We start from the raw sequence: 21,543 nt of genomic DNA on the forward strand, positions 1-21,543 counted from the left end.
AATCTATTTTATACTTCAGATTTATATTGTTTAGCATTAATTGGTGACAGAAAAGAACGAATTTCATTCTGCTGGGAAACACATGTCCTTACTGTGCATATGACAATAAACACTTTGAATCTTGAATCTATATGTTTTATGAAGACCCTATGTGCGCTCAAAGCTGTGGCACAAGTTACGCACCGAAATCTGGCGGAAGAAAAATAATAAGAAGAAGACAAATAAGTATGAGGAATAACAAGTGTGTTCCTGTATGTGCTGTGCACATCAGGCACACAAATAAAATGAAACATCATGACTATCATCTATCATAATTTGTCCGCACATACAGTTGAGATAGTTTACCACATCCAAAAAATGCATCAGAGCACAACAGAAACACATCCACCCTCCAAACTGACAGGTGTAATTGAGCTCAGCTGGAACCACATCAATGGATGCTCCACCCGCTACTCTATATAAAGGCGTTGCCACATCACACGTGTGAGATACCATGGCTGCTTTACAGCAAATTCTCGTTGCTAACCAACAGTGTCGCTGTGTGCGAAGCCAAACCGTATATGTAAATGCATTTGTGCGTCAGTACTTCAGCCCACTCGACATGCTGTCAGACCAGGCTGTCCAAATGAAGTACCGAGATACAACGCCTCATCAACTCGTGTCTCCACACATCCGGAGGGCAACCTGGTGCAATTTTGCCCTCAGCCCGGAGGTGCAATGCCTGGCAGTGCTGCATTCTTACGCAGTGGGGAGCTGGACTGGACGTGGTGGGAGACGGCACCAGCCTCAGCAAGGTGTCTGTGTTTTTTTTGTTTAAATATAATACATTTCCTTATGATTCTCTTACCAAGACTACTTCTTATTTAGTTGTAGTCTTGTTTTCATCATGAAAATAGGTCATTAACAAATATTTATCGTCTTAGTTTTTCATTAGAATTATTAGAACACACATACACACGAGCAGCAGGGAATTAGTACATTAGGTAGCAGCGCTGTGTGTGACTTATGCGCTGATTAAGTGGTGGGTGATCGATTTGCCTAACATCGATTGTTTCAGCACCGCGGTAGTGGACAGCTCCTGTTAAGAGCTTCTTAAAGAGCGATCTTAAGAGCGATCCTTAGAAGGGCATTAAAGCCTTTGGAAACACAGCCTGAAATAGTAAAAATGCATATATTATATCAAATTTTAGTGTCTCATTAATCATCCACAAAAGTCTGAGTGAAAATAACCATTCATAACTATTTATAATTCATTCATATTAGAAAAACCTGGTTTAAAAACAGCTCATTTTGCTGTTTAGACCACCTGCCAGGGCAGAGTGGGCGTGGCAGATAACGCTCTGATTGACAGCTCCCTCGTTTTGATTGACATCTCCCTGGCTCAGCAATGGCTGCCACAAATTTAATCCAGCCGTACGTGTTTGAGCCCTCTGATGATTCAGAGGATGAAGCAGAAGCCCTGCCAGCTGAAAATGATTCCTTTCAGGTGGTCACTGAATGGTAAGTTTCAAAATGTTTTGTGATTCATATTAATGTTACTTCGTAGAATAGTTAGCATAACTTTTACATGCAATGTTAGCTGAGATGAATGACAACGGGAGGCTAGTGCTTTGCCTTTCTTCACTGAGATAGGTTTTCATTGAAAACATAAATCTGCTCCGTTTTTCTGATAATAGCCTTTTGTCATTCAAACACATCCAGTCTTAATAGATTAAATATGTCTTTACTCTGACACACACCGACCCTCAAAGCGGGAGAGACCGGTGCCAGCCGGCCGTCTCTCTGGCGTTGTGTAGAAGTATTTGCCCACCTCGAATAATGTTCCCCCCCGGCTAAAACTGTGTTGTTTCCCGCAGCATCACCTCCGCGATTGGGGATATGTTTTTGTGTAGCAAAGCTAACTGCTTGGGGTTGGGGTTAGGGGTGAGGAAGGGTGCACATTACGTCCCCTCCCCGCGAGCCGACACCGGCACCAGGCCCGGGGGGCAAGCCCGGCCGCTCACAAGCCGCCTCTTTCTGCGGGGCAAGCCCGGCCGCTCACAAGCCGCCTCTTTCTGCAGCTCCATGAGCTGCAAAGGCTCAGATTGTCCGGGCTCTGGAGCCGGTCAACCTGATTCGAGTGCTGCTGGGAGCCCGCCGGGGGCAGAGCCTCCGCTGGGTCGCAGCCGAGCGGTTCAGCCAGTTTACGATCTGTATTTTCTAAACATCAGACTAGAAAGCTGTTTGTTGGCTCAGACTCAAAGAGGCAGATTTAGCTGGAGCAGAAAGGTTTTATTGCGTTGCCCCCAGGGGGGCGGGATGAGACAACTGAATTCATTACGTAATAAATCTCAGAGATAACCACGGCCAAATCAAACTCAATTTCAAGAATGTACAAAAACTTAAAAGACAGATATTTCGAATTTGGATGGAAACTGATTTCTAATTGTTTTTACATGTTTAATATTGTGTATATAAGACCCTAAATTACATAGTTAAGGCCAAAACAGCCGCCCCCATTATTTTCTATTTACAAACCCACACCAGCGGCGGCTCGGCGCGCATCGACGTGCCGCACCGCGGCACTTTACGCTACTGTCCTATTTTTCCAGCGTCGCCACCCTTGAAAACTATTTTGTACTTCCCAGCCTAGCGGACTGGAGTGTGCAATAGAAATCTGGTTGACGCCCTGCAGCGCGACGCTTTTTGTGTGTGTTGGGGGCAGCACTTGACTCGCGTCAATGCCGCCGCCGTCATATGACGCCGCCGGTGTGTTTTGGTCTTTAAAAGGCTATTGTGGATTTGGGTTTCCAGAGGCTTTAAGAAGCAACCCTTAGCAACCCTTCTTACCAAAGACGTTCTTAACTGTGCTCTTAAGTCTTAAGATCGCTCTTAACTGGGAAACATGGCCATTGTCTGTACATAGTCAGTCAGTTTACCTGGTAGGATATTTATGTCAGAAGTGCTCTCTGTCTTGTCACTTGTGCATACTGTAGCCTATTCTTCATGTTGCCTACTGACTACATCGCTACTGGCATTAGCTACTGATGCTCTAGAGGGCCATCTGCTGATAATGATGTGCTTAGCTGGAAAAAATAACCACACATCCCAGTAAATGATAACTAATTACTGAATAATACATGAGAGTATAAAGTAATTGAAATATTTTTGGGGTTAATTAAAAAAAATTAAAAAAGAGGGGGAAATATTTTGTTTTTTGTAAGTCAATTTCTACCTTGACCTTGACCTAAATGCATTTTCTTGAATTCCACTGACCTCAGGAGTATCACTAACTGAATGGGCACCCTAAACTTAGTTGGAAATGACACCTTAAATGTTTTTCTATTGTGTTTGGTTCCAAAGTTAAGCATATTTGAATATTATTGGCAGCCATCTTGAATTTGACCTCTCCTGGGCCTCAGAGGTCAAACCTGACTTCCCTCCACATCTGAAAATAAACCTTATGGTATGTACAAACTATGGTAGAAATTTCATGCTGTTTTCAAAAAGTGCACAATTCCTCATAATTTGAGAGCTTATCCGCTGTACTATCTCCTTTTAGCTCTGGTCTGTTCTCCAACAACTCCTAAAGGAAATATCTCGCTCTCTATGCCAGATACTCCTCTTAATTCACCAGCTACTTTGTCTGCCTGCTGTTTAGTGCTGGGCAGGTAGTGTACTGTTGGTTTATCAAGGCTTTTTTGTGGAAAAATGCTGCTTGCTGGGGCTGGAAATGAGGTTGATGAGAGCAGTGGGACTTACACAGAACAGTAAAGTTGCAGGCTGCAGAAGCAAAACAATGAGCTGAAAGACTCTGTAGCGCACCACAGAACTGAGGGTAACTGCCGAGTCAGGTGATAATCCCCTGTGGGTCACTACGAACGATCACTCTCACATTACACGTGATCATTTGACCCATTGCTAATTTCTACAAATACTGATGAGTGCAGCACAATTAATGCAGTTGTGCTTACAAACACACACAATTGTGCTTGGCCGAAGAGTAAAGAAATTCCTTGGGAAAATGTAGTGTTGCTGTAGTCCAGCGCCCTGAGATTTGCAACACTGGCCTGCACCTGCACTACCATCCAGGCAGAACACCTCATCAACCCCTGTGCTTAGTAGGACACAGCCATGGACAGCTGTGTAAGGGAGAACTAGCAACAAACCTCCCCAACAACCAAGTGTATAAACAGATTTGCACCACTTCTACAAGACCTTGAAACTTGGTTAGACTAAGACAGCAGTGCAACAACTCTTATTGAGTCAACCCCTCCCCAAGTTTCACGGACAAAGCCAGAGTGCATAGGGAAGCATGTGGAGGTAACATTTTGTATCAGAATTATTTTCATTGCAAGTGGAAAATATTCTTCTTCTGAATTTGTTGCTCTTCAGTTGAGTTCCTCTTGTAGAGCTTTATAATTAAGCATCTGCAAGCCACTTAAATACTGTGCAATGTGATGACTGTACTGGACATTCATGTTGACAGCAGGACAGACAGCTGACTAACCATGTGACAAAGATCACACACAATAAAGGGCACACTAAGGATTTAATCATCTCTAACAATTAACTCAAAAAATTTCTTAGGTCGTGGTGCCCGGTGTTCTTTTTCCTGAACATCCCTGTGTTTCTTTGAGATGACTATCTCTGTGCACACCAATGTTCAGACAGAGGTAATCAACAGTATATCACTGAAAACACCAGTATATTATTCATACCAGCTTTCTTTTCCACACCTGCCCTCTCTTGGATCTCTTGTGGATCATTTCCACTCTACAATTACAAATGTTATTGATGGCATTGCCCTGACAAAACTAAGTAAGTAAAAATTTGAAAAGCTGAAAAGAGGTTGCAAAAAGCACATTCCTGTAGGTCAATTATGACATCTACTATATAAAATGAGGCTTTGCATTTATAACTTTTAACCAAGAAATGAAAGGCATTCCTTCCTCTTTGACATCACTGCCAAATACAACAATAAAGCACATGCTTTATTCACTACTGTTGACAGACTGACAAACTCTCCTGTGTCAGTAGCCCCTGAACTTTGATCCACCAAGTCATGCAATAAGTTTGGTTTCTTTTTCACTGACAAAATTCAGAAAATTTGACAAGGTGTCAGTTCCTCCATGTCAGGTATAGGGGTTTGTACCGAGGCCCCTTAAGATCACTTCTATAGGCAAGACACAATTTAAACAAATATACACGCATGAAAGAAACTGTGCAACATTTGAAATCCTCCTCCTGCTGCCTTGATAAACTCCCTACAGACTTTTTCAAACATGTTTTAACTGCCATTAGATCTTCTACAAATAGTCAACACACGCTTTTGTCAGGCTATTTCCCACAGGCCCTGAAAACTGTTGTTACTAATCTCACTAATGAGCAATTATAGGCCCACATCAAACCTCCTATTTTTAGGTAAAATCACTAAAAATTGTGTTTTTTTTTAACAACTGAACACCTTCGCAGACTATACAAGTCTTTAGATGTGGTAATTGACCTTGCCACAGACAGACTTAGACTTTCTAGCACAGCGATAACTGGTTTAAATCCTGTTTGAATGATAGGGAATATTTTGTGTGGACTGATAAGTACACATCTGATTGTGTAAAAATGGCCTGGAGTTCCCCATGGCTCCATTCCTGGGCCTCCTTCAATATCTACATGCCTCCACTAGCTCGGATTATGGAGAACAGCTAAATTTCTTACCATGATTATGCAAATGACACACATAAAAGCACTGTGTAAATGCATTGAAAAAAAGATATGATTTTTGGAGCCAAACAAGAATGGTTAAAAGTCAGTGCTCAGTGTCAGTCCCTAACATTACCTCAAAGGAAGTGTGAAATCCTGGCATAGTTACACACTCAGGCCTGAATTTCAATGGCCACATTAAGACAATTATAACTTTAAGAATATACCATGACTAAGAGCTCTCAGTGGGATTTAGCAAAACCTGCCCTTGCAGTTATCTCCAGTAGGTACAACTACTGTGACACGGTCTTCACAGGTCTCTCTAAAAAGTCAATTAGACAACTGCAGCTGATTTGGAATGCTGCTGCTAGATTCCCCACTATGAGTAGGAGAGTGACTCAGTCCAGTTTTCAGATCTTTACACTGGCTTCCTATGTGTCAAATAATTAACACATGGGAAAAGAAAGACTCTTTTGTTGGTTTACAAAGTACTGTAAAGTACAAGGCCAAATACATTTCTGATTTACTGCTCCCTCATGAGCCCTTCAGACCTCTCAGATCCCCTGGGACAAGTCTGCTTACTGACCCCAGAGACAACATTAAACATGGAGAAGCAGCATTCAGTTTTTATACACCAGATATTAGGACAAATTCCCTGCTCCAACTCTCAATTCTTTTACATCAAGGCTAAATACTTTTCTTTTTGCCACAGCCTTTTATTAAAATAAATTTGGGGCTATTTATTCATATCTTGAACTAAACTGTAACTGCACTGTAATTATTCATCTCATCTTTTATCTGTTCAAATTTATTTTAGCTTATTTTTATCTTGGATTTTATTTTACTCTTTAAATCCTGTTCAAATGTGTCTTTTTATTTTGTCTTTTTATATTGCCTCATGTCTTTTTTTTCTTCATGTCTTTGATGTCTTATGTAAAGCGCTTTGTTGTTGAGCCTTTCACACAAACATAAAATCACCATAAATGTTTGAATGGTATTCGGACATTTTTATAAGAATCCTTTCATATTTCTTATTTGATTTCTTCAGTGTTTAAGGTAAACCTCTGAATCAGGGCTCTCTTCTTTGTGTTGAAGTACCTTGAACGCCTTTTCTGCATACTCCTCCTACATAGTATATATATATATATGCACACAGGCATTTCTTCACAGAGCACAGGGTTGGCAGCGATGCAACACCCCTGGAGGAATTTGGAATTCAGTGCCTTGTTCAAGGGCACTTTAGAATTGTTTTGTGAGCAGCCACCTTTCATTGCAGAATACATCGTCCTTTCACAAACTTTTCTTCAGAAGAGCGAGAGCAGAGGGCTGGCAGTCAGTGCAGTGTCACCAGACTAGTTTGTGATTCAGTGCCTTGTTCAAGGGCACTTTAACAGGCACCCATCAACTGGTCCTATCACACAGGAACCAGAGAGCTGTTAGGTCTGGAGATTGAACTAGCGCCCCTCCAGTTCTCACTCAACCACTGTATCTTGAGGGCTGCTCTTTATGTCTATACTCACGTATGTTGCATCCTGATTTAAAGTTTGTTATCCTGTGTTAAAGCATAGTAGGAAGTTATTCGGGTCACAGAACATCCAATACCTTTCGAGAGCTGAGAAGTGATAGTATTAAAATATCACGGGACAATAAAAGGGCTGCAAGTGATTTTTGAAATTGCTTTTTGACAGATGATGTAAAACTCGACGTGCACTGTGGCTTCAACCGCTTGCTGTTGTTTTTTTTTTTGTTGTTTTTTTTTGTGTAGATTACTTATGGATTATTATTTATTGATTTTTTAACCACCACTTTTGAGGTATTCTGTTTTTTCCCTAAAGGTCTGAAACTCTATTAGTTTTGTATGAATTTATCATTAATACTATTATTTTCACTGTCACTTTCAGCCAAGGAGGTGAAACTTATTCACAATCACTTGCGCCTCCAAAATGGACAGATTTATATTCCTGAAGTTTAACTGACTTGGTGTTAGACTGTGACGATTAAGTGTACTTTTTTTTGAGTAGTGTAGATGAAAACAACACAGTCTCATTCCCAGCTTATCAAACACTGACACTTGATCAATGGCCCTACGTGTTGAAATATGAAGCGCTCTTTCTTCAGTTTTGGATGACGGGAAGGGCGTATCAATTTTTGGTCATTATTCTGTCTTTTCAAAATAAATTTCTGTTTTAACAGGAAATGTTCAGTTCCCACTGGTTAAATGAAAGCAGCTTTTCAAAATAAACTTAGAACGTATGTTTAAAAAAAAACCAAACTATTTTTAAGGTTTATTTCCTGGTTAGGTTTAGGTAACTACAGGTTGTGGTTAGGTTTAGAAAAAAAAATGGTTTGACTGAAAATAAGTAGGTTTGTTACCATTCTCGGAACCCATTGGCTGTATTCGGCGTCTGACTTCCAGCAGACGGCGATACAGCCTCTGGGGGCAGATCCCCGATGTTTTGGCATTCCGGTTTGAGGAGGCGAATTTCTGTTTCCAACTTCCGTTTATATATAAGTAAATATGTTGAACCATTGCGATGGATTCAGAGTTTGCAGTGACCCCAATTATGTTCCGCCTCGTAAGTTCACCACACGGAGCGTTTAACCTGGCAACAACTGCAGCCGGCTCAAACGTGACTGATCAATATCATGCGGACTACAAACTGCCTAGCACCAGAAACCAGGGCTCTTCTTCTGGAGGCAAGATCTCTGGGGTTTGCCTACAGACTCTACATTCACTGAATGTAGAGTCGGTATCTAGAGACTAGTTTGTTACTAACATAATCTAATGTCACCTGACATACATGCTAGCTCAGTATGCTCCACATACTAGCACACTTTGTTCTTATCAAAATAACTCCTGTTACCTTTATGTTAACCACGAGACACAAACAGCGGTGTCCTGGGTGAAAGCCTGGAGTTTGTCTGACCCATCCACCACTCCTCTCACCCACCCCATGTGGACTTTGTCACTCTTATAACATCAAACAATGGCCGCTGTCCAGTGCATCTTACTGCCACTAAAGGATCCTTTGGTGCGTCTGTGTTTGATGCAGAGCCGAAGACCAAGTGTCTGTATTGGACTAGTTGAAAGTGAGACTACCTTGATAAAAATGGAAAATTGGACATTCATAAATGCACGACACCTGAATTAATTCCGTCATCTGCTGATAAGGTCCACGTGATACCAAAAGAACAGGTACTAAATGAACCATGTGGTGAGAACGTTTACCTTTTCCTCAATGTACTGATGCTTATGATCAGATCAGTGCTCAATGATCATCTATCAGCCTTGCTTAAACTGTTCATATCCAGTTTGGAAGAGTACATTACATAGTTTGTAAATTAAGAACTTAAAATAATTAAAGACTTTCTAAATGTTCCTTTCATGCCAGCTTTTTTGTTAAGTCCAAACTTAGAAACTATTTTATGAAAGAGCTCAACTCTTCAAGCGGTGACGCAAAGGCAGGTGTTGGATCTGATTTTCTTACAGTTGGTGATTGGCTTTTATATTCACTTTCTGTTCCTTCTGGTTTAGTCCTCGCTGACTCAGAAGTTAATTGGTTAACAAGACACCGAGGGCTGTGGAGGCGGGGTTAATGTCTGATATGCTAATTATCACCATGGAAACACAGTCACAGCAGGAAGCAAGAAGGCAGTGACTAATGGCCCACTCATCTGATATCCCATTCAATTTCTCCCTCTCTCTCCTTTTCCTTTCTTTCCACAGTCTCTCTCTCATCTGAAATCCCACTCATCTCTCTGTGTTTCCATTCCTCCTGCTGTCACTCATTTCTGCCCTCTGTTTCTCCTCATCCACTCTTTGCCTTTTTTCTGTCCTTCTCTCTGTGCTCTGTTTTTCTCCTCTTCTTGTAATGTGAGATTTACACTTTTGAAATCAGTGCACTGACGAAAAAAAGAAAAAAAAAAACTGACAATGAATTTGAAGTAATACTGAGGCACAAGCAGCCCGAAAGAAGCACATAACAATGACACATGCAACAATAAAGAATGTTTAAACGCAGTCACACAGCAACCGCAAACTGCTCTCTCTTTTTCTCCAGTACTTAACTGTATGACTCATGTGTTCAGACACATTTTCATGTCTCTGTCAACATGAAGTGACAAGAGACTCACAGAGGCCCCTTTAAAGTATTAATAAAAACATAGTTTCTTCTCATGTCCGTGTATGTAACCGTATCTGCCTGCATCTCCCTCCAACTCTCCATCGCTGTCTATGTGACTCATAGCTTTTTTGACAACTCTGTCAGTGCGAGAAGATAAGAGACCACTAGTTAATTACTAGTCTGTTAAACACTGAGACAGGAGACACACCCTCTTCCATATTCAGAAGATGTGGGAGCAAAAACAAAAACTATGAGACAGACTGTGTTTGTTGTTGATGGCACACAATGCTTGGGAAGTCTTAATGAGCAGTGTAGATAACTTGGTTATTAACTATGGATCCACCAGGACAGATGAGGCTAATTGGGAAAAATCAAACCAGCAGGGAACACACATTGTTCTTCTATTCCCTTCCACTGGATTGACCACTGTTATGAGCCTGGGTCATACATGTCTTGATGTTTGATTTGACAGATTTCTCCCCCTCTCTCTTCCACCTCTCTTTCTGAAAGGGTGATGAGCAACAGGTTATGACCCGTGATTGGTCCGTTTGAAGGGATTGTTGCCTTCAGATTGGACAAGCCTTTGAAATCATCCTGTTTAAGCTACCTGCTCACCTCCACCTCTGCCACCTCCAACAACTGAAGCCATAATTGAGTTCTGTTTGTATTGCAGTGGGTTTCTGTAAACAGAGTAGCAGTTTTCTGACTTTGAACTGACCTTGTATCAGTCTGAAATGGCTTCTTGTGTCAGAAACTTTGGCTGGCTTGTATTACTTTGTTGTTTGTACATACAGAATACTAACATAGTAGTTCAGTAACAATAGAGGCCCTTTTTTGTGGAACATTATTCTCCTGGTTTTTGGGGGGGAGGTTTGGGGTTTAGGTTTGGGGTTCAGGTTAAAGACGTGTCATCTATTTTATATTTTGTTTTCCCTACGGAAGTTTAGTGTTTGGTAAAGCTAACTTTGGTTTGTTGTTTTCTCATCTCTCAGGTTTTATCAAATTACTTTGAAACTTTAAAGTTTGATTCATACTATGCAGCTGGACATTTTTCATGCAGCATGTCATGTCTAGGTTTCCCCTAGACTTAGGACATAACGTGAATTGGGGGCTTATCCGGGGCCCAGGGACCTAACACATAAGCTAATTTGTGAAGTAGAGTTTGTGTTTTTGTTGGTCTATTGCAGTCTGTAGACACTTGGCTCTTAGGCCTGTCAACAGGCTGAGCAGCTATCATCAATTTCTCTACCCATCATGATGTATTCATTATGTGATGGACGTATTTGGCTGCCATCCATTCTTATCACCTGCTTACACCCCTAGTCTAGAAGGCAGAATAACATGAGTAAAAGAGAATGGGAACACAATTTAAAATACCTTCAATGTGATTGTGCGATCAATTTTATATTGAAGGATGATGATGTGAAAAAGAGGCATCCAACAGGACTTTAAGATACTGATTCTTTTGGAACCATGAAACTCTGGTATTTAGCAACCTGGACTTTATGCAGCTTATCAGTATATAATAAAATCCTGTGAGTACTGATATGCAAGAATTATAATTGTGTCAATTTAAAAGAGTCGTGTCAGAACCTGATGCTGCCACATTGTCAAGCTTTATGATTATAGAGGCTAAGCCAATGCTTTAAGCCACTGAGGTGTTTAAACAGGAAAACCTAGTTGACGGGCTTTACATTACCGCAACAGATGAATCAAAGTCCTGCTCAAATTGCCTTTTGATGCACATAGTTACTTTATTTTACATCCAAAAACCTCCACTGGTAGACTTTATCGGACAACATCCTCACATAACGTTCAGCGTGTTGCTGCACAACAGTTAAAACTGTTTTTCTTCTTCCAGTGGAAACACCTGCCTAGACACAAAGGTTCCTACCTTACATAGGTAAAACTGCCAATCACCATGAGACCCAATTCACCAAACAATATACAAAATTTCATGATCTGCTCCTACAATGATTGTGACCAAAATCAGAAGATAGAGACAGCAGAATAGTCATGGTGCTATTAAGTCAGTATGTTGTTGTTTAGAACAGTGATGATATTCATTTTTTATTTTTCATTTGTCACGGGACTGTATTCAAGCTAAATTGGGGTATTAAAGCTGAGGTAGGCAGTTTCATTTTGGCCTCATTGGGCAAAAATCCTATAACAAACTCTGAGCATATTGTAATTGAAGGGGACTGAGAGAAAATTAAACCTCTCCATCTCCTCTTGGCTCCGTTTTCAGGCTTGAGATAATCCAGCCCGATGAAAGACTTTGGCCAATCACATGTCATTTCACAGAGAGGGCGTTCATCCTGGCTGTTTGACAAATGCAGATGCGTATGCTCGTCCCTTCGATGAAAGCCTGATTCAATGGAGAGAATCTTGCAGAGGAAGTTGTTATTCCAGCATTTGCAACAACTGCCTACACAGCAAAGTTACCCAAAAAGGGAAGACAGACTTTTCAAAAAGAGGGTCTATGAGAGAGTCTAAAAATAAGCAAAATAAAATACGTGTCAGTATCGGCAAAGCTTTTGAGAGATGGAAAGAAAACGTTGCTAATACTTTATCCTTCTGCAAACAGCCCCAGCTTCAACTTCACAAACCGGAAACCAGTGTGTCCTCCACCTCACTCCGAGCTGCAACAGATGTCTTTGCCAGGAGGACAGTGGGTAGCACCCCAAATCCAGCCAGTGCAAACCTTAGCTCTGGGGAACGGGACAGCCCTGACCTCCCGCTGAATCAGCAAACTTTCTGTTGCTGCTGTTACACAAGTTAGACCTGGCTATCGCTGGCTATCAACCTGCTGCGGCACCCAGCACAGGAGGGTTAAAACTGGCCAAATTCAAGCTGCTGCAGCTGACAACTAAAGATCAGGAGCTGCTGCCAGCTCTCCTCCTGGAGAATCAGTCCACAGCAGTGAGACAAAGGGACGGTAAGGTGGCTAATGTTAGCTTGCTATTTCTTGTCTCTTATGTGGTCTGATAAACAGAGAGAAAGATAGCAGGGCAATGAGGTGCTGAGTGAAAGCACTGCATGCAACTCTACACTGAAATACAATCAAATAAATCATATGGAAAATGTCAGGTTACTGTATAAGGTGAGTGCATATGTCTGTGGTTGTCTGGTGAGAGGGGCTGCTGGAGGAGGGCTTATTTTCAAATTCTGCAGTTTTCTTTTTCAGTTTTTTTACTGCCTTTTCCAGAATTGTTTCTACCCCTGGCTTGAAGTTGCTTTTAAACAACTGAAATCACAAACAAAGGCCACACATATCACATCCCAACATAAACAACTTGAGACCACACCATTGTTAGTGCTTGTACTAGCTGATTGACATCAGTGGTTTCATGTATGCTTCACAATCTCTGGCTCATTCACCGCCACTGTGGTTAATAGCTGACTAATGACATCCAAACATAGCGATGCAGCTATACAGTGTGGTCATTACTCTTCTCAGCTTTATGCTGTTGAAAGCTTGTGCCAGTATACATCTGCTCCCATCATCACAGCCTTTCCTTTTACGCAGTGTTAATGTGACCAAGATAAAATGTTTGTGTGAGTTTTGTAAGAGATTTTAAGAGTAATATTTTTTAAGTTTGCCCTGCAGAATCTGTGTTGCTGCTCACATTTTTTGGAAGAACTCCCCCAATGGGCTGCTCCTTTTCCACCAAGTCTAATTGTGTTAATGTTAAAAATGGTCAATTTCTCATGTGTGTCTGACTGCACGTCTCAGATGTTAAGCTGAACTTAAAAGCTCTGTTGATTCTTCAGTGTTATTCTGCATTTTCAGCTGCAGACAGATGGCCTCCTTCAGCTCTGTTATGGAGCAGATGCTGAGAGCAGCGGCAGTCACAGAGACAATGTGACCTACCTTTTGATCCACAGATGCCCCACACTGCACATGGCACCGAACTGACCTGTCAGAAGTGTTGTGGATTGTATGGGTGCCTGTGTTAAATTAACCCCTAACCAAGTTCAGAGGGAGAAATCCAAATACAAAGTGTATCAGAGCTGAAGCATGCAGCAAGGAAGTTTGCAAGTGAAAGCGAAAAAAAGTCCCCAGAAGGAACTCTACCAACCGAGGAAAGTTTCTTAATCAAGGCTTATGAATGAACCCAATTTTCTAGGGCAACGCTGCCACTACGGCCATGAGAATGAGGACAAAGCCGCTCAGGCTATGAAAGGCGGAGGGTATGTTGTGGAAAGAAAAGTCCGGCTGGTGCATCCTTTATTGCAGCAGCTCCTGAAGGTTAAGTGTTCTCCGAGGAGCTCCACATCACTTGCTGAGCTTCTGAGGCAGCCACATAATGACAACAGGTTTTTGAAAGATGGGCAGTTTCCTTTTCTGCCCCACCAAGTAACGAACCACATATCATGTGGGTACTTTATCAGTATTTGCGATGTTAACAGTATCAGATGTGCACATTGCATGACAGATAGCCAAAAATGCATACATTAATTCAACACTGTCCTCCCCCATAAAATGACATAGGTCATCTGTACAAGCATCTTACTGTGGCACATATTCAATGGTTGTTGATCAGTGGCGGCCTCTGGTGGCCGTAGTAATTGTTGCGGGCAAAAAAGAAGAATTCAGGTTGCAAAGTATTAAGAGCGACAAAGTCTGAGGAGGAGGTTGGGGTAAATGGATGGCTCAAACAAACACAGGACTTTGACCCAGGAGCCCTCTGTTTGTGTCCCATGTGAAACAAAAAGTAAACGTTGAGTTCTTTCAAGTTACATTAACTGATGCAATGTAACTGTAGCTCACATTACGTATGCAACGCCAGTTAGCGTAATGTTACATCCAGTAACAAATACACTTACTTTTACCCAAACCATGATTTTTTGTCTAGACCTAACCAAGCAGTTTTGTTGTCTTAACCCAACCAAAATGCAACCATTTCACATTGTATACACCCTTTAAAACTATGACTGTTAATGGTCATATATGACATACATGTTTTGATCTCCTTCCACCAGCAGGGGCACTAATTTAGTAAGCACTTCTGTGGGTCACATTAAAAGGTAGGAACAAACAATATTTGATCATATGGGCTGGAGGAGTTGATTCACTTGTAAGTCCAAAATCTATCTTCAGTATTTAATTCACTGTATAGGCCAGACTGATAGGCACCCCCAAGGCTGCAGGTCTTCTGTGGTCCTCCCATGAGGCATCTTCACCCAACATACAACACACAAGTAGAAATCCTATTTTTTGTATTATATCTTTACCACCTAAAATGAACGCCATGACTGCTGTATTGTGGTCATAGTTGTACAGTAGTACCTGTAGAATTCACATGATGAGTCCATGTTTGGGGTTTCTTTCAGACAGTCTCAATACAATCTAGTAAACAAGATGTCATTCCGTTTTAAAATTCTGTCCCATAATGACCTTGAGCAAAGGAATGAGATCTTTGGCATACTTGGCCAAAAAGTCAGCCTGAGTGCCCAGTTAAATTAGCCATGACAAAGCTTTATTTGAGTTCCATCAGGCTTATTACAATTTGGTAAACAACATGCACTGACAGTGAAGGAGAGGCAAAAGCCTCACGAACCCTGTCTGGATCAGAAAATCTGCAGCAGGCCTTGACATTTTGGTGGATGACGTGGTCATCATCATGCTGCATGCAATATTGACTGTGGTCCTCCATCACTCAGTCTGTGTTTGGGAATCAGAGCAGGGCTTTGGTGCTGGGTACCATCAGTATTTCCATTGCTCCACCATCTGTCACTGCAAAAAATCTCAAGGTTCATATCTGCTGGAACAATGGTGCCCTCTCTCTGATTTCGTTGTGAAGCAGTTATATTCCTTTTGTGCCATGACATAACACATTTCTAGATCGTTTCAGACTGCTACTTCAAAAAATAAATATAATTGATGCACAGGAAGCTGGTTCAGTTATAAAAAGCTACTTTCAATGCATACAGCACAAGCACATTAGACTGTATATGCACGCAAGCACTCTCTCACACACACACACACAGTGTGTTGGCCAAAGAGCAGTACTTCTCGAGCCCAAAGGAAAAAAGAGATTACTGTCTCTTTCTCCCTCTTATTCCTCTGTTGTTCACTGGTTATCATTCTTTTCTTTCCATCTATCTTTGCCTCTCCTTCTCTCTCTCTCCCTCTCTCTGCCCTTGGCAATATCGTGATAATAAAAGCTAAAGAATACCTTTGAGTTTCGACTCCCTCCATTTCTCTCTGCCCCCTTTGGCCTGCCATTATATCACACACCCACCCACACACACATATACGCAATACACACACACCACACACACACACACACACACACACACACACACACACACACACACACACGCTGATACGTACAGTATACACACAAACAAACACACACGCTAGTATATCAAGTTGTGACTGAATTACATTTTGAGTGATAGTGCTCTTGAGGGCAAAGCAATGATAACTCACCTGTATCTGCGTGCGGGTGGGTGGGAGTGTACCTTTAGTTAGGTAGGTACAAGGTTGCAGGATTTACTTGTGCGTGTGTGTGTGTGTGTGTGTGTGTGTCCATTGCTCAGGGCTGCAATAATAAAGGGGATAGGTAACCTGAAAGAGTTGGCCTTTACTGCAATGCTGGGGCTGCCAAGCTCTGCTAACACAGCCAATACAGACCAAAATATGACAGTGCAGAGATAAAGCTTTCTTTGTTTTGCTCTATATGTTTTCTTCTGCCTCTCACACACACACACACACACACACACACACACACAACTACCAGGAAGCAGGCATGGAAGCATCTTTATCTGGATCAAAACCTTACATGTTGACCTTCAGCTGTGTGTATTGTGCATCTGTGGATCATTATAGTAAAGGATGAAAGAATTTGTTGCCCATTGCCACCAGCCACATTGAGATACCCCATTATGTATTTGTTCACTGGAAAAAGTGTTTCACAAGACCACAGATGTGCTAGTTTACAGACAATATATATAATTATGGCAACCTATTTCAACTTAACTTCTTCTTTTAGGATAACTACTTTACTGGAAAATGCGGCTGATGTGCTGTGCAAAAATAGCTACACTGACTATGTATTGTAAATTATCCATAGGTTATTGAGTTAGAAGTTACTGCAGAAAAACAGTAGGTAAAGTCTGTCTATTTTCCTGAGTTGTCAAAGCCAGTAAGAAAACTGTGGGCAAAAATGAGAGCACATTAGATCTTTAGACATATTGGCTTGTTCACATACACTGTTGGACTTTGTCATATGTGAACAATCTGCTGGTAGGATTATGATTCAGGCTACCCTATTCCAGTTCTTACAGACTCTCTCGCTCTCAAAAAAATAAACAGTTTTTAAGAAAGGAGCAGATCGGTTTAAACAGATTTTCCCAGATTTCATATCTCCAGTTATCCAAAAGTTGTTGTATTTTCTGCTCCAAGACGGCCGTGTTCATGCTGTGTACAGTAAACAAGGTCTACGTGTGCTGAGCACAGCTCAGAATATGCTTCCAGTTAGTGCTTGAATTAAATCTAAACCAGCAGCCAGCACAGCATGCACATCCAGCTTTTAAGGAGAAGCTCTGTTTTGTCTGGTTTTATAAGACAAATAATAGACTATTGTCTTACAGTATAAAAGGAGATTAATTTCAATTAAATTTCAAACACACTACACATGGAATTAAAAAAGTCAGGGACATTAAAACAGAGGTAATGGTGACGTTGTAGCGTAGGTTTATCTAATTATCCATTTCTCAAATTATTCAAAATAAAAGGTACTTAATCCAAAACCTCTGACTGTAAATATTCAGACAGGAACAAAGTGAAGACATAACCTGGATTAGTTGTTAATCTACAAAAACAAAAAAACAGAATTAAAAAACACAACTAATCTTCTTTATCAATTAAATATTGTGTTAATAAACAACAATTCAGAACAATAAAATCAAATAGTGGTTATGGTTACTGGTCTGTATAATTTCAGTTGTGGTATTAAGGACAGTTTTCTGTAAAAAAAACAAATAAAAATGAATAATTTATATTAGACACTGCAGGATTTGACATAATTGACCTTTTTCAAAGTGTAAGATAATGTATTCACTGGTTATATATCCTGGCTGTCAATTTAAAACCTATTCTGTTGATTAGAGTGACTTCCCCCCTGCCCATTATCTAGAAAAGAGAGCTGAAAGTTTTGTTTTCTCTTGTTTAGGTTATATATGTTCGTTTTATTGTTTTTAGCTGTAAATATTTTTCATGTACAGCCTCATTATCAACAAACTATTTCAAAGCCTTCTCTCTGATTGAGGATATTTTAACTCCTTTTGTTTTTGGACCAAAATACTGTACAGTCAAATTTCAAGGTAATAGTTCAAGAAGATGAGTCCTCAAAAACCCATAAACAAACCATGAATTTATGTCAGAAAGATTTCTGGGAAAGCTTGAGATTATTTTCCACTTCATCTCTGAATGAAAGGACCTTGTCCATGAAAACTGGCTCAAACTGAGCAGACTGACCCAAGGCCTCTGTGGCTGGCCCTGTCTGCAGTCTGCACATCACGGCAAACCGTTTACAGATATTAGACTTTAGACGAGCAAAAGTCTCGGCTCTATATCCAGAAGCTGCTCGACAGAAATGAACTACATCTGCACCTCTGACAGCAGGAAAGCAGCAGTGTTTTTCCACCTTCTGTCAAGACTGGGCAGGAGAGCCGCCAGTCCTACCTCATAAGTAAAATAACTGCAGAGTGTGAGTGCATTCATGAACAAGCAGCGATATACAGTGATATGCATCATACTGTATGTTGAAAAGCTTGACTCTGTAAGTACAGCCAAATTCAAGCACTGCTTACAGTCACAGAAAAAATAAGATAAAAATGGTAACAAAATGCAACCGAGCCGCTGCTGATGCACCAGAGTGCCTCAATGTAATAAAAAATAAGTCAGTAACTAAGTAAACAGAAAAAACTGCAGACTGCTTGGGCTCCAAATTATATTTTTATAATCAAATTTTCACAATTTTCTTCGATTCGGAACAACCGCAGATGATTTCTTAAAATTAAAAACCAAAAACAGTGAGCCCCAAATGTGCTAAATCATCAAATGTAAAGTATACAGTACATACTGATGAAGTCACTCCTCATTACAGCAAATATTCACCTGCACACACACACACACACACACACACACACACACACACACTTGTGTGCGTTAATATGAGTGTCATAATGTCACAGTAAATCACTCTGTCACTAAGCCTCATATCTCCATACTGACAGAGAGATTTAATTACCACACATACACAGAGCCACAGGTAGAAACATGGACATAGATTTAATTATCCCTCTCTCTTTAACACACACACACACACACACACACACACACACACACACACACAAGCAGACACAGTAAGGGAGTGGTAGACTCTAACTGTAGCAGCGTGATGCTGAACTGAACACAAAACAGGGACCCACACATTGACATGTAGATCTCTGCTCTGTCTACACAAAGACACACACACTTAAACACACATGCAAATATCAGCTGCAAAAACAAAGCTGGTGTTGTATTCAACTTATGAGTGTGTGTGTGTGTGTGTGTGTGTGTGTCATCATGGCAAAACGTGTTCCTGTAGACACCCATTGTAGCAGAACTACCACAGAAGCGGTTTGGAGTATTTCACCAGGTGTTTGTTTGTCTGTCTGTGGACAGATTTTGTCACTGCAATAGTGTCGTAATTTTCTAAGATGCAGTCATTAAACTTAACAGATGCGTAGTTGAGATCAAAAGAAGGCCAGGGTCAAAGATGGATTTGGTCCAGGCAAAGGCGCTGGAAGTAAAGGGGTAGGAAGTAGGGAAGGGCCCACTGCCCCTGGCCCACATGTGTTGTAAATCATGCATCGCTATATTGCGGGTGGAGTGATCCCATTAAAAGATGTTCTGATGTTGTATTTAAGTAATTACTGAAGTCTTTGGTGAATTCTTAATCCTAATGGCAGATTGCACCAACACAAGACACCAGATCCTTTATGACTCTTGACAAAAGCACTATTGTCTGATGCCATGAAAACATTATTCCATTGGTTCTCAGACTATGGTAGGTGGTACATAGACTTTGGATATCATAAATGTTGTCTTTCCTTGTTTTTCAGGCAGCATTACAATAAAGTGATGTCATTTTCTGAACTTACCAGTAGGCCTGTCATGATATTTGGACAATATATTGTCCCAAAAAAACTACAACACATTCTATTACTGTCATTTTAAGTGTTAGTGTGTGTTCAGAGGAGATGCCTGAGCTCTGACCACAATAAAAACTCCTGACACAGAGAGAAGACAAGAGGACAGAAGCAGCGCAACTACAAATGACATCAGTATGTGTCTCAGCTTAGCTTTTCTTCTGTTCACTCAGTTTAGGAGCTGCACCCAAGACTCATAATGGTCGGGAAAACCCTTCTGTTTAATCTGGCATCATGTCGACTAAAATGTTGGTGACACTCTTTTGTGAACAAACACGCAAGCAATTTCGTATAATGTATTAAAAAGACACTGATAAGTTGACAATGCAATAAATAGTAGTCTGTTCTAGCTGTTCTATTATTTGCCTTCACCCACTTAGTCATTATATCCACATTGCTTATTATTACTTCTCAAAAATCTCATTGCGTAAATATTTTGGGAAAACACTAAAAGTCAACCCTACAATATATTTGCAATATCAATACTGAGGTATTTGGTCAGAAATATTGTGATATTTGGGTTTGTCTGTATCCCCAAGCCCTACAAGCAGCCCTGTTGAAACTGAAGTGGACAAAAATCAACGGAGCACAAGTGCTAGTGGCTACTCAAGCAGCTCCAGTAAAGTCTCCACAGCACCTGATGAGGGGCTGGCCCTATACAGTCTATGGGTGTATCAGAGTCGTGTGGAAGAGTTAAAGTGCCAGGTTTAGTTCTGTGTCCCCTTTGTACAGCGTGGCTGCGGGTGACAACAGTCAATGATAAATGATCTTCTGATGAGGAATAAATTAACTGTCTGTGGGTGAAAAGTGATTTGCAAGTGATTCACAGACATTTCAAGTTTGTAAAAGACAGGCTTTATTTTGATGTACAGTACATTTTCAGTACAGAGCTTTTATTTTGACGTGCCTTCTCCTGCTGTAGAGTGAGTGACTGACAGCTACTTGACAGAGACAACAAACTAGCTCAACGACCTGGCCAAACCCAAGTATGACGCTGAATGTGGACCTTGAACTAATGACCAAGGAGTAATCTGGACCACATGGCTGTACAAGTTGGGAATCACCAGTAAAGAGTATGTCAGAGTATGTGTACAGTATGTCAGAGAGATTTTCTTCATCAGTCCTGTTTAACATTTAGTGGTGAGTTGGACTTGCACATGCAGCTCAGGTGCAAACGCATTACAGTGCACAGTCTATTTTCGGATATATAACATTGGAGATCACATTTATTTTTCACTTAAGGCATTCCACTTGCCTGAACACAGTTTACTTGCCCTGGGCAAGTGTTAATGTCGAGCCCTGTGACAGGAAAAAAAAAACATTTTGGTAGACACACAACGCTACCAGGCAAATTGCAATCAGTGCACTGTGGCGATTTAGTTAATCTGGAGATAACCTGCAGATTTTTTCCCCCCATCAACCAATCAATTGGTTGAAGACGCACACACCAAGAACCCCAAGAAAGTTTGCTCAGGCCTTATATTTTCTGAGGTGGTACGCAGTGTAAGAGAGAACCACAGCTCTATTCTCT

General features: G+C 40.9%; 1 protein-coding gene across 1 annotated transcript in view; it reads left to right on the forward strand.

Moving 5' to 3' along the window:
- The first annotated feature begins 1,387 nt into the window (after nt 1-1,387).
- The window catches only part of kiaa1549lb (KIAA1549-like b), a 178,974-nt gene continuing 158,818 nt past the window's right edge, over nt 1,388-21,543 (forward strand). Inside the window, exons 1-2 of the mRNA XM_050050330.1 lie at nt 1,388-1,500; nt 1,857-2,172. Coding sequence (XP_049906287.1) covers nt 1,388-1,500; nt 1,857-2,172 — 429 coding nt within the window. The remainder of the gene's footprint in view (nt 1,501-1,856; nt 2,173-21,543) is intronic.

The sequence above is a fragment of the Epinephelus moara genome, chromosome 1 (genome assembly GCF_006386435.1).
Source record: "Epinephelus moara isolate mb chromosome 1, YSFRI_EMoa_1.0, whole genome shotgun sequence".
Lineage (NCBI taxonomy): Eukaryota > Metazoa > Chordata > Actinopteri > Perciformes > Serranidae > Epinephelus > Epinephelus moara.